This window comes from Podarcis cretensis (genome assembly GCF_951804945.1).
Source record: "Podarcis cretensis genome assembly, chromosome: 10".
Lineage (NCBI taxonomy): Eukaryota > Metazoa > Chordata > Lepidosauria > Squamata > Lacertidae > Podarcis > Podarcis cretensis.
In genome coordinates, this window is record NC_137179.1 from 55964086 (window position 1) to 55977533 (window position 13448).

The window sequence follows — 13448 nt, forward strand, 5'->3', positions numbered from 1 at the left end:
TAAAGAGCAAGGAAATAATGCCTTCAGTTTCGTTTTTTTAAATCCTACAGGAATCATGGTTGATTGAATTGGAGCCAATTTAAAACACTGGAACCTATATATTACCCTGTTAAAACATATCTGTGTGTTAGCATGCATTTCCTAAGTAGCACGCATTCTAAATAACACAAAAACAGCAGGAATGGGAAACGACATTAATAATAAATTTATTTCACTAAAGAGGCCAAATCAGAAAGTTCTTTTTTTAAAAAAAATGTAAGAAATATAAAGCCACATTTAATATTCCTAAACCAGTAAAAAAGTAAATAATGGTAATTAAGGCAGAATGAGAGCTTTACAGTCACTTCAACTTTATCAACACCCATGATTAGCACAATTGCACACCATGGTGCTAGAGTATCATTTTAAGATAAATGGGTGAGATCTAGTGATTCAGCATTTTCACAGGTGTGTCTGGTTATGCTCCCGGTCTTTACTCACGGAAGAATTATGCTATTCCTACCCCCAGTGGAATGGAATATTAACACCAGTGCTGGGTTATCCAAAAGCTGAGAAATGTTTTTCGAAGAAAAATGACATTTGATATTTCAAAAAGCATCAAAGTAGTCATCATGGTAAAAATCAGAACTTTCCTAGACTTCCTTACAGACTCTTGAACCATTTTCCTGTTGCCTTTTTATTACTTATTCTCACCTAGACCAGGTAGCATTCTACTAACATAAAATAATGTGAGGGAATCAGATCTTGTCATGTGTTGCAATCAAATCTATGATTTATTATTGATGTATCCTTCTGAGGTATATGCACCATAGTTTTGTCTCATTTTTAAAAAATGAAATTTTATTTTATGAGTTAGCATCATTTTTATTTTGAATTACATATGCGGGGCCTCTAAAGGTCTTAATACCTGACCCTGATTAATACTATCCCAGAACACAGTGTTACATTGTGCAATTACTTCTTATTGAAAACAGTGGGGTGCTATTGAACAGAATAGTTCTGCCAGTGCAAGAACCTCTGGCTGCAGAATGGAGCTTTCCATACTGCTCCTCTCCCTAAGGACCCCACTAAATATTCTCTGGGGGTTCCCCAGTCCAAGGAACAGATTGGGGGAGGGGGCAGGAGACACATTTGGAATAGGAGAGGGACGGGAAGTTCCATTGCATAAGCAAAAATTATTGTACTAGTGGAAGTACTTTGTTGGATTTTAAATAGGAGTTATCGTCTTTGGCTTGCACCTGTTATTTGACTATAAAAAACATTTGTTTCAATGAAATTTTAGATAATAGTCTGTTTTGGGTCCTAAACGATCAGGATCAATACACCTTGGCAGAGACAGAAAACATTATCTTTCTCCCCATCACATATAGGGAGAAGGTAGGGATCTAGGGCTTTGTTTCTGGACTGATAAAGAAACAGAGGAACTAGATTTTGCTTTATTTATGCTTCTTTTCTGGAGTTACCTCTAGAGTAACAGCTGCTCTAATGCTCCAGAGGCCTTTGAACCAGAGATTTGGAAAGGTTCCAGATTTGAGAACGTCACGGTGCAGTTGTCAGTAGTTGCGTACGACGATTTCACGTGTGTAAAATACTCTGCTATGAAATGTAGTTTTAAATGGAGAAAAAAAAATTCTATGTTGGGGCCATAAAAAGGTGATTGCAGTCATTATGTGTTTACTGGCGACGGCTATTTGCTTAAGAAATCATGGTATATCAAATAAAACAAGGTGTGTGAATCAGCGTTATGCAACATGATACTCCAATACTATGCAGTGCTCATGACAAGCGTAAAAGAGGAAACTTAGTGCTGGAAACTGGTGTTTAATCCACCTCCCGCCCCTGTTTTGCTCTGCTGAAATATGTGGAAGTTCCCTGTCATTCACTTCAGAAAGCACAGGAAAGAAACATTTGGCCTCCCCGCTCCTTTTAAAATGTTCTTGCACCCTTTCTTTGGACTGTTCACTCTTGCTGTTTTCCCTATGCCTTCCTTGTAATTTTTCATGCTGCACACAACAGCTTGGGTAAAACATGTTTCATAATTTGCTGTGGTTTCATTTCATCAGTTTTCTTGTAAAGACGTAACACATCAATGCCACTGTCTTCTGAATAGCATGATCTGTTGCATCAATAATGGGGCTATGTCTAAATGAGAAATGGGGAATCTTTTTCAGCCTGGGGGTCACATTCTGGACCCTTCTGGATCATCGACCAAGGATCAGATGGCATTGGTGGGTGGAGCCAAAGGCAAAAGTGGGCTATAAAGAGCTCTTTAGCTTCCATCTATACAAGCATGGGTGGCGCTGTGGGTTAAACTACAGAGCCTAGGACTTGCCGATCAGAAGGTTGGCGGTTCGAATCCCCACGACGGGGTGAGCTCCCGTTTTTCGGTCCCTGCTCCTGCCAACCTAGCAGTTTGGAAGCACATCAAAGTGCAAGTAGATAAATAGGTACCACTCCAGCGGGAAGGTAAACGGTGTTTCCGTGCGCTGCTCTGGTTCGCCAGAAGCGGCTTAGTCATGCTGGCCACATGACCTGGAAGCTGTACACCAGCTCCCTTGGCCAATAAAGCGAAATGAGCGCCGCAACCTCAGAGTCGGCCACGACTGGACCTAATGGTCCTTTACCTTTACCATTATGCAAGCAAAAAGTGGTATTGGATTTCAAGGACACATGGCAGCAGGGCTGGTGAGGGATATGGTTTAAATGAATGAAGAATACCAAGTATAACAGTTTTTGAAGGAGTGTGTGAAAACAGGCAATATGCATTTTATGTACAGACTCTGTACCTTCACAAATAATCCCTAAATACACTGGGTTAGAAACTTGCCCGACTGTAGCATTGCCATCTAACTTGCCTGCCTGCTCACATTCTCACACTATGGAGATTCTTCTTGCCAAAATATAAATTGAACAAGGAAGTTGTTGTACCTGTGGTTCTATATTGAATCATTCCCATGACACCCACTCACCCTTTAGGGTCAGCAAGCAAAGTTATATATTGCCAGTAGTCATTCCTTGTATATTCCTGTAAGTGCTATAAATCACTTTGGTACAATAATCTGAAAACGTATTTGCTATCTCTATATGGTATATACACAACAAACATTAGCAAATAGTATCATTCCCACTGCTGCACAAATGGTATGATTTGTAAATACCAGACCACGACAGAAGTTTCTTGGATCTCAAGATATATGAAATACCTCTGTGATATTCTTGCCCTTGAATCTTACATACTCACATATAAAAACAGCTGTCATCATTATTTTTGGTGCTTGATCCTAGAATTATATGGACTCAAACACACCTGCCTAAGCCTCTTTTTAATTGTTCTTTTATAAATATTACTCTTTGTATACTAAAAACACTGCTGTGTTGCTCCAACACAAGTCTGTTGTGTATCTTTTTTTGTAAAATTATATGTGATCATGTAAAAGGATGTGAGTACTTAAAACATGAGCTATATAATTCAGTGTGTAAGTTTTAGACCATTTCTGAAAACATCGTATGAATAGCAGCTCTGCCAACTGATCTATTTGGAAGTGATTACACAAAATAATGAGAAATCGATGCATACCACTGGCCTTAGGTCATTTAAAGGACAGAATACAAAAGGACACTTATGATCTGATAGGTCTCAAGGAAACTCCAAGGTCTCAAGGCAAACTCGTAGCTTTAATTTTGGAAGGGAGACTGGGTGCCCCACGCAGATTTGCCCTTCAGCACTCCCTCCCAGCACCCACCACCTGAGGCAAGTTCTGCCCCACAACCAACAACCCACATATGCAGCAAAGAAAGATGAACGAGAAAGAACCTCAAACCACAAGAAGATGAAAACCAACAACCGTATAACTGTGGTAGAATTAACTGACAAATTGTTGCCTTTGTTAAAAGATTTGGCAGGGTGCAATTTCGGGCAGGGATTCATTTTCCAATCGGAAGCAAGGCTTTGCATACAGTGTAATCCCAATGTCCCAAGTGCAAGCTATCTTGGATGAGAACCTTAGTTTAATTATACAAATATTAACACTAAGACTGCCAGAGGGTTTTCAAGTTTTATTGACATCGACGTTTCGCTCTCTCCCCCCCCCCCCCCCCCCGTTTCCGCAGGAGGTAACGAAATCTGTGCAGCCTCTTTTGCTGGGGAGAATTATTGCTTCTTATGATCCGTCCAATTCACACGAACGATCAATAGCTTACTATTTAGCCATAGGACTCTGCCTTCTCTTCGTTGCGCGGATGTTGCTGCTTCACCCAGCTATATTTGGCCTCCACCACATCGGGATGCAAATAAGGATAGCAATGTTCAGCTTAATCTACAAAAAGGTAGGACTTGTCTTTTATTTACATGAGCTGTAAGTACAATTAAATCCATGGAAGACTTGGATCCTAATAGTTGGCGCTCATTGCAGTTGTGGAAACAGTCCAGTGGCACAAAGAGACACCTTTTCAGATGCTGTTTATAACATTTCTGTGCAATGTGGATCTGGTGTTGTGCAATTTGGATATCGTGTTTTTTATGATTTAATTTTTTTGTTTTTAATATGCTTCCTTGTTGTTTGTTTCTTGATGTTATTGTTTTTTTGTTATTTATTGCGCAGCAGTTTGTGGACCTTGATTGGAAAAGAGATACACACATTTAACTAACTAAATAAACCATGCACTGAGTTCATACTAGAAGTGATTATTTGATCTGGAAACCAACCCTATGTTAACAGAACATTCTTTTTAAAAAATCTATTATACCAGATTTTAGTTTCAGACTAGTTTCATATTTTATTGCATCTGTGATGAATTTCAGTGCGTTATAACCAGCGAAATTCTGCCGAATGGTTCACGCTGTACCAGCAATGGTCTAGCCATCCATAGGTACACACACTCCCTGCTCTCCTTGGAATCACTGATTTCCTCCCTGGCTCTGCTCCTGCTTCAACCAGGAGTCTTGCATAATACCTGGTGTTGGGGGAGGAATGGCTGCTTCTGATGTTGTTTACCAAATGCTACCTTTGATATAAGTGTTCCCTAGTTGCACGTTGACAGGGCTGGGAAGGGATTTTATCTGCAACCCTCCTTGGCTAGTTGGATGATGAGAATTCTAGACAAACACTGGTTTCAACAAGGCCTAAGGTGAGAGTCAAGCCAAGGTCCAGGTCAGCAGATGTTCAGGCAGGTGAAAGGCTGGTCAAGGGACAGGCCAAATTTTAGGTCCATGTAAACTGACAATCAGGCCCAGGTATGACCTGGTATCAATACATTGTTTCAGCAGCATTCCAGCCTCCCATTGAGACTTTTTAGCCACCAGAACTCCACCCTGGACTCAGCCACTGTTGAATTAAGAGTAACGAAAATGCAGCTAGGAAGCTCAAATCATACATATGGCTGACTTTTTTTTGGAAATTAAACCAATGTGCAGACTTTAATATTCAAAAACTTTAACACTGCAGAAAATTATTGACGAATTAAAACATGATATTTACAGTCACACGCTTCTCCAAGCATGGGCTCACAGTCTGTTCGTCAAACTCCCAAACAACTATATTTCCCTCTCTTTCCAGAGCTCAGCACCTAGCCTTCTGTATCTCAATTAGGCTATGCCTTGCAGCTGCCATGAGAGTCTTCCACTTTTACCTTCTCCTGCAGCTTCGCTCCCTTTCTTACAAGCAGAGAAAGAAGCGTTCCAACACCCTATTCAACTTAGCAGTGTTCACAGTGGATTCTAAGTCATCTTGCTTCACATAAAATGGAGTTTCTCCTTCACTAGAGAAATGTCAGCCAATCACATGAAAACTACTTCTCTGGAATTCAGTTACCAACCAATCAAATATAAACACATAGTAATGCATACAACCATTTACAATTTTGGTGACTTAAGTTACTATACTTAACAGCCACAACCTCTTCTTAGTTTCTGCAGGGAGTACTCTTGATGAGAGGAGTCCTAATCTTGAGTGCCCTTAACTCACAAGGAGTCCTCTTCAGAATCTAAACATTCCTCCTGACTGTGAGGATGTCCGCCTGTCTTGAGGCAATGTTGCTTCCTGTGGGCATGGGAGTAATTCTGCCTGTAATTCAAAAGCCAAGCTCCCTTTCTGTGTGGAGGGACCCTTGCCCGTCCCGGCTTCTCCTTGGCTGTTTGTTCTGGGCTGTTCCTGACTTTCTGGTGGCTCTAGATAATCTTCCACCAGATCCTCAGAAGTGGATTTATATTGTAGGGGCATAACATCCACTGAGTTACAGCCCCTCCACAAATATACTTCCCAGTAGTTAAGCCAGATGTACCAAAGCAGCAGGTGAGCTGCTATGGCGTTTGATTCCTTCTCCCCAAATGTTTTTATTACATTGGAATCAGCAATGTAATTGCATGCCTTCCAAACCAGAACGGGAAACAATGGCTTGAAGTGGGTTTCCAGTTTGGGGAGAAAAATGCTTAAGTGTCTAAGGCTCAGACCTGACAGCCGAAACAGGGTCTGGCTGTTGTACCTGAATCAGCTCAGTATGAGCGAATAATACAATATATTGCCATATGTAAATACAATTAGAAATAGCAGTAGATGCATTGAAGAAAAGGTCAGTATTTGTTTTTGTTTTTAATAACTAATTTTTATTAAGTTTTAGAAAAGACAACAAACATGAAAAAGAAAAACAAATACACAAAAATACAAAGTTATAAAATACACAAGAAAAAAATAGTTTCAAAAAAGAAAAAAAACACATTTTAAAAAAGAAGAAAAAAAACACAAAAATCCCTCTAATTACTTCTCATCTTTGATTCACTTATTTTCTTGACTTCCTCACATCTCCCTTTTTTGTATCCCTGTTGAAAATTTATTCAGCAAATTCATATCCAATTAATTTGTCTAATTATCCATCCAATCTTATTTTTAATCTCGTTGCTAGAACCCCTTCAGTTCATTTCAATGCCATTAACATTCAAAAATTTTACAATATTTCTGTAAGTAAATTTTAAATTTCTTCCAATCTTCTTCCAGAAAAGGTCAGTATTTGCATGCTGATCGTATCAGAATATATTAGAGTGTGATAGATAAAATAAGCTTAGACTGAAATCATAAAACATTTAACAGGAAACCACATTTCAATACTGTGGGACTTAGTTTTGGGTAAACAAGCCTAGGCTCACACATTAATGATTTCCTGTGTAGGAAGTAATATTCCGTTGGCATTTACTAACATCTAGTTGATAATAGCTGTGTAATATGGTTTTTGTGCTGCTTCATCTAAGTATTTGATGGTTGTTGTTGTTGTTTTTTAAAAAATCTTTTGTTTTGTTTTGTTTTTCAGACCTTAAAATTATCCAGCAGAGTCCTTGACAATATAAGCACAGGACAACTTGTTAGCCTCCTTTCAAACAATCTGAACAAATTTGATGAAGTATGTTGGTTCTAATATAACCATGTTTAATGTATTGCATTTCTTTGCAAGAGGATGGCTATTTCTAGATTCCAGGCCATTCTAAAGTGCTTTGAATCACTGGAGCTGAAGTTAACAGGGCGTGGTGAATAGTTTTAGTGAATTGTGTGGCTTGAGCTAATTACAAAAAGAAGAAGAAGATAAATGTCACTGCATTAGGTATGCTAGCACAGAGATATTACTCACATGCTGCTTCGTTTGCGTCTCAGCTCTTCTAGATCTAGGTGGTTCATTTATTTGTTTAAAATACTTATATTCCACCTCTCACCCCCTGCTACCTGATGTGTCTTATAAAACAAAATACAGAGAAATATATGTGATTGCCAGTTCCCAGCCAGTTATCTTCTTTGGCATACTCTGTCGTCAACATTCCTTCACACTCCGGTCAAACTAAGGGTGTGTCTGGCAGTGTACTGCTGATTTACTGCTCGAACAACCACTATATGTGCTTGCTTCACTGTAAATTTCGTACTTGAGTAGGGGTGGATAATTACCGCTCAAGGCCATAACAGTTCTTCACTGCTATTTCCCTCAGGATGTTTGACAGACACAGTAAAAACTACTCAGGAGTGCAGTGTACCTAATTCTGCCCCCATGGGCAGAAATAATTGGATACAGGGCTAGCCCTATCGTCAGACAAAGTGAGGTAAACTGCCTTGGGGAGCAAAGCTATGTATGTTACACAGCACGTCCTGATCCACCTAAACAAGGCTGTTGCTTCAGGTATACTGTATCAGTGTTTTATTAAGGTTTTATTGCCAGTCCAGCAGGTTTCTGCATATGGAACCAGGAGGTGCACACCATCTTGTCATTTGCCTCAGGCAGCAAAATGCCTTAGGCCAGCTCTGACAGAGTATGAGTTTAAAAGCAGAATCCACCATTGTGCCTTGCTTATTGCATAGGGTTACGGGATGACTGCTGTTCTTTTCATACTAAGGGAAAACAGCAAGAGCATGTTAGTGTGGGTGGTGTGGCACTATGCTTGGGATGGAGCATGGCAGTAGTGAGGTCAGGGCAACTCCAGTCAGAGCTCCCTCAACACAAGATGTAATACGTGAATGAAATTATGAATACATTTATTCGGAGAGAGCCAGACCAAGGTAGCGTGACTTGGGAACTGTGTGGGAAGGACTCCTTACCTCCTTCTCAAAGACTGGATATGTTCAGTACAGGGGAATAGAGTAGGCCCAGATTTGGAAAAAATAAACCTGGTCCAACCTCTTGTCCTGCCTGAGGGAATCAGCTCAGTGATGGACATGGGAATGGAGACTCAGGAGAATGCGGGGAGGAACTAAGGAAAAGCCTAGAACTCTCCACCCCTCTTGCCTGTGACTATCTTTGCATACTACCAGTGAGCAATGCTGTGATTTTCCTCCCCAGGGTTTAGCTTTAGCTCATTTTGTGTGGATTGCACCTTTGCAAGTCTTGCTGCTGATGGGACTTCTCTGTGAGATGCTGCAGGCCTCGGCCTTTTGTGGACTCGGTTTCCTAATTCTTGTTGCCCTTTTCCAAGCCTGGCTAGGGCGAATGATGATGAAATACAGGTGACAAAGCAATTGCGGGTATTTCTTTCAAATATTAAGGGTTTTAAAAGCTTGCTAATGACAGATTCTGAATAAATCCTGCCAACAATTTGCTATTAACAGGGCTTTCATATTGTATGTGTTTATACCATATATTGGATCTTACATTTCCATATATTGGATCTTACATTTCCATATATTGGATCTTACATTTCCATATATTGGATCTTACATTTGGAGGGAATATCTTTAATACTTGTAAATTGGGGAATAATCCAAAGCTAGGCATGAACATACTTCCAGTTTTTAGAGGAACCAAAGTTTTCATAGGCATTAATGATTGTTAATTCACTCGGCTATTAATTTACACATTTCCATATGATCCTTCTGTTAATGAAACCAATGTTGGTTTACAACATACAATGACTTAAGATATTTATTTGTTAGGTGTTTATATTGCTCTTAATCTGAAGGTCACAGGGCAGTTTACAATATAAAGACACAAAAATATATAGCATAATAACAAATACAAATGACACCCAGTTTAAAAGGCCATAGATTGTTTAATTAGGCAAAGGCCTGGAATAAGAGGAATGTCTAGACTGGGCTATGCTGTTCAAGTCATTCCAGGTTGAGTCATTAAGCTGGATCTGTTGAAACGAGCTTGAACACCAGTGTCTTTCCACAGTGTCCTGATCACTCCAGCAAGTTCTGCTGCCATAAAGCCTTCATCTGTTGATCCAGCCAGAACAGAGTCGTCAAGCATCATCAGCTCTGCCAAAATCTATCACAAACTCCTATCACTGAGGGCTGGATCACAGTATCAGGAATGGAGGGCAGATTTTGCACAAACCACAACTTTACCCATGATTATATTGCCTTACTTTTCTCCACAATGGCAATAATAATCTACTTATATATGGAGGGGGGGAACTACAGAGGTGCATAGATGGAATGTTGGGGGTTGCGTTTTATATGTACAAGATACACACACACGCGTGTGCGCGCGCACACACACACACACACATGACCAATAGCTACTACAAGCAGAAACAGGTGTGAATTATTATTTTCCAAAGAATAATAATATATATGTACTCTCAGTTCTTGCTGCAAATCAACACAGGTGCTTGATCTTTGAGGTTGGGTTTATCTATATGCCAGAGAATGTTTACTGACGCAGGTAGCTATTCCAGGAAAAAAAGGAGCAGGGAGAGAAGAGGAAAAGATGCAAATTCAAGGGCTATTATAGAATGTTACATAACGAACTTGCACCGTGACCAGGTGAAATGGAAATTGCAGAATGAGACATATGGGAGGTTGGTCCTGGTGAGGGAGGGGGTGCTATGAACCCCCCCCCATGCAGTCATCTCCATGGTGATGGAGACAGTTATGGAGTGGAAAAGTCAAATGACCATCTGAGCCATCTGAATCACCTTTTGATTCAACCTGGTGGACTTTGAAAAGAAAAGAAATAGCATTGAATGTGAATCTGTTGAAGTATAAAAAATTGCTCTAAAATTTGGAGAGGGTCTCCTTGTTCCTACGAAGCAATTCTGAGTTTTTTTTTTATTTATCTCATTTCTAAAGGAAGCAAATGTGCCAAGTCTATCTTTTTACCTTAACTTGGAAGATTGTTATAATTTAGGTTTATTATTATGCACAAATTATAAAAGCTGCAGGCCAGTAGCCATTTAACTGCCTGGTTAGTTCAAACTGGTGATGAGTTGAGTCCTGTTGGCAATTATACTCCTCCAACTGATGTATTTTCTGAAGAACTCATAAAATAGCTTCATTTTCCCCCAGACTATGTCATGTTTCCGATGGTATCAAGAATATACAGATAGGTACTAAACATAACTGGGTTGATCTGTTTTACAGAGATCAGAGAGCAGGAAAGATCAATGAGAGACTTGTACTCACTGCAGAAATGATTGAGAATATACAATCAGTCAAAGCTTACTGTTGGGAGAATGCAATGGAAAACATGATTGAAAGTGTGCGCCAGTAAGTATTTGCCCCTCCAATATTGTCCATGTAATCTTTATTCCTGTGGGTTTATTTGGTAGTTTTATTAAACAGGACATTTTTGCTCTTCCCTAAAGTTTTAATCCCCTGCAAACGAGTTAAATTATTTTAGCCCTATTCATCCTATAATGAATTGTATTGGGCCATTTTGGGTTACGCATTTAAGCTGCCTGTCCAACTATTGTGTTGTGCATTTTACAAATTTAAATAGGAGAAATGTGATTCTTTTGGGTGGCTGTGTAGCAAAGGCTTTACCTCTGGAAGATAGAGCTGAGTTTATAAGGTAAATCGGGGGAAATTTGGAAATTTAAAAGAGTAATGATCTCAACCCCTATTTTTCTGTGGCTGTCAGGCTGTTTTGGAGGACTGAAACTAAAGCTCTAGAAAATATGTGATGGCCAAGGTTAATCTTTAAAATAAAAGTTTGCATTTTGGTATGCTTATCAGGGGTGGAGAACTTGTAGACATCCAGATATTGTTGGCCATCCACTCCAGCCAGCATGGCCAAATGTCAGGGATGGAAGGAGCTGGAGAACCACATTTTTGGCCATCTCTGGCCTACAGTATCTGACAGAACAGGAAAAATATTTCAAATTCCAAGAGGCTAGTCCTCCGCAGAAATGAATAATGCAGATTATTCAGCATTCTAGTTTCACATTCCAACCCTGCACAAAGCTAAAAAAAACCCGTATCAGTCCTCGATGCCAACACTAAATGTTTAAATACTGGATAATCAGGTAACTGGATTGTTTTGTAGCTCTTTCATCTTGGTCTATTGCATACGGAACTTAGGCAATTTGTTTCCTTAACTATTTATTATATGGTTACTATGTGTTTTCCTTTTAAAAAAATATTCCCCCTCCCCTTGTTTGATATTCAGAACTGATTGTGGTACTGGGTGTGTCCCTTCTCTGTTTTAGAAGAAAAACCAGCCTGTAGCCTTAATGCCTGGCACACTGTGTGCAAGTGTTAAATATGAGTAGCAGCAGTATTCAGCATTGCAGCATTTCAGTTAGAATTAGCAGGGGCTCAAAATGTTTAGAAACCAGAAAGAGTTGTACTATGTTAGAGCCAACTTAAAGAAAGGGAGTGAAGAAAGTTCAGCGCAAGCCTAGAATCTGGTGTTCCTTGAAATTATAATTACGCAAGCATATGGTAGGGAAGGAGTAAGAAGAAACAGCACATTCGCTTTCATTAATCAATCATCAGTGTAACAATCCATATTGGATGCTTACCTTCAAAAGATGTAATGGGGGGAAAGAGAGTAGCTGATTGATCTTTATCAATTTCAGATTTTGCTATAGATTTGGGACACCTTGCTTGTGAAAGTGAGTCTTTTGACCATTTAAAAATTATTTCCCGTTAATTCTCTGGCCGATTTCATTTTGTATTTTGAGAAACTCTGTTTGACTTCCCTGTTTTTGCTTCTCAAAATTATTCACCAACATATACTTTTGCTGTTTCACCAGCTAGTAGATTTCCACCTCAGCTTTAAGCATGCCTAGATGGAAGCACATTCCACTGATTTCACGTGCTCCCAAAACATGTGTGCCGTTTCTGACTGGGACCTGTTCATTCTGATTCTAACCATTAACATATATAGGCTGTACTGTAATCTGCATAGTGTCTCCTCCTTTTGAAATCCTATCAAAGTCATGATTTGGGCTGTAAACTGGAGACAAAGAGTTGTCCTTTCCCCACCCCAGGTTCAAGCTGCCAAGACTCAGTTTGGTTTGCTGTCTTATTGGCCATGCAATGAATTCTACATTTCCACAGTCTGGTTTAGTGTTGGAGATCTCTTCCATTCCCATGCCAAGCAACGTACAGGCCAGGGCCTCTCTGGGAACTGAATCCCAATGCAGCCCTGATGATGTATGTGTTCACTGAATGATTAACCTCTTATTGCTACAGTGCTGCATTGGGGTAAAGGGTGCTCCAAAGCTCAACCCACAGCTCTCATTTTATTGCACTATTGTACAATACAGAGATTTCTATGAGTCTGGAGTATAAGAAGCTGATAAAGAGCTTCAAAATTTCCCAAAGTGCTGCAGATTTTGATGAAGCAGTTTATCCAAGCATGTAGAACTACGCAGCTGTTCCTTTTCCTTATTAACATCTGTATCGGGACTTTTTTTGCTTTTAAAAATTTCATTGTGAATGCAGTTTTCTCCCCTCCACACACTTTTATTCAGAATTGCATGATATTTGTGCTTCTTTGCTGACCTACCCTACAGAAGCAAACCAAGAAGATAACTAATAACAATTCTTAGCTTATTTGGACAATAGTTAGTCTGTCGTCTCTAGGTCTAGAATCTCTTCAAAACTGCATGGTTTTGCAGATGCAGTATAATCACTTGCAAGAAAAAGAAACAAGAACAGGGAAACAAAGCCGCTTTCATCCTAGTCACATTGTGTAAAGACATACCCAGATTTTTGCAGAAAATGTCACATTTGCCCTATCCACAAACT

The 13448-nt window shown here is 39.6% G+C and overlaps 1 protein-coding gene across 2 annotated transcripts in view; it reads left to right on the forward strand.

The window, feature by feature from the left end:
* Positions 1 to 13448, forward strand: part of CFTR (CF transmembrane conductance regulator) — an 84583-nt gene that overhangs the window by 14398 nt on the left and 56737 nt on the right. Inside the window, exons 4-7 of one of the 2 annotated variants that reach the window (XM_079994061.1) lie at positions 4111 to 4326; positions 7300 to 7389; positions 8809 to 8972; positions 10833 to 10958. In XM_079994061.1, the coding sequence (XP_079850187.1) occupies positions 4111 to 4326; positions 7300 to 7389; positions 8809 to 8972; positions 10833 to 10958 (596 nt within the window). Of the gene's footprint in view, positions 1 to 4110; positions 4327 to 7299; positions 7390 to 8808; positions 8991 to 10832; positions 10959 to 13448 lie in introns of those variants that run through there. The other variant, XM_079994062.1, reaches the window with a different exon arrangement.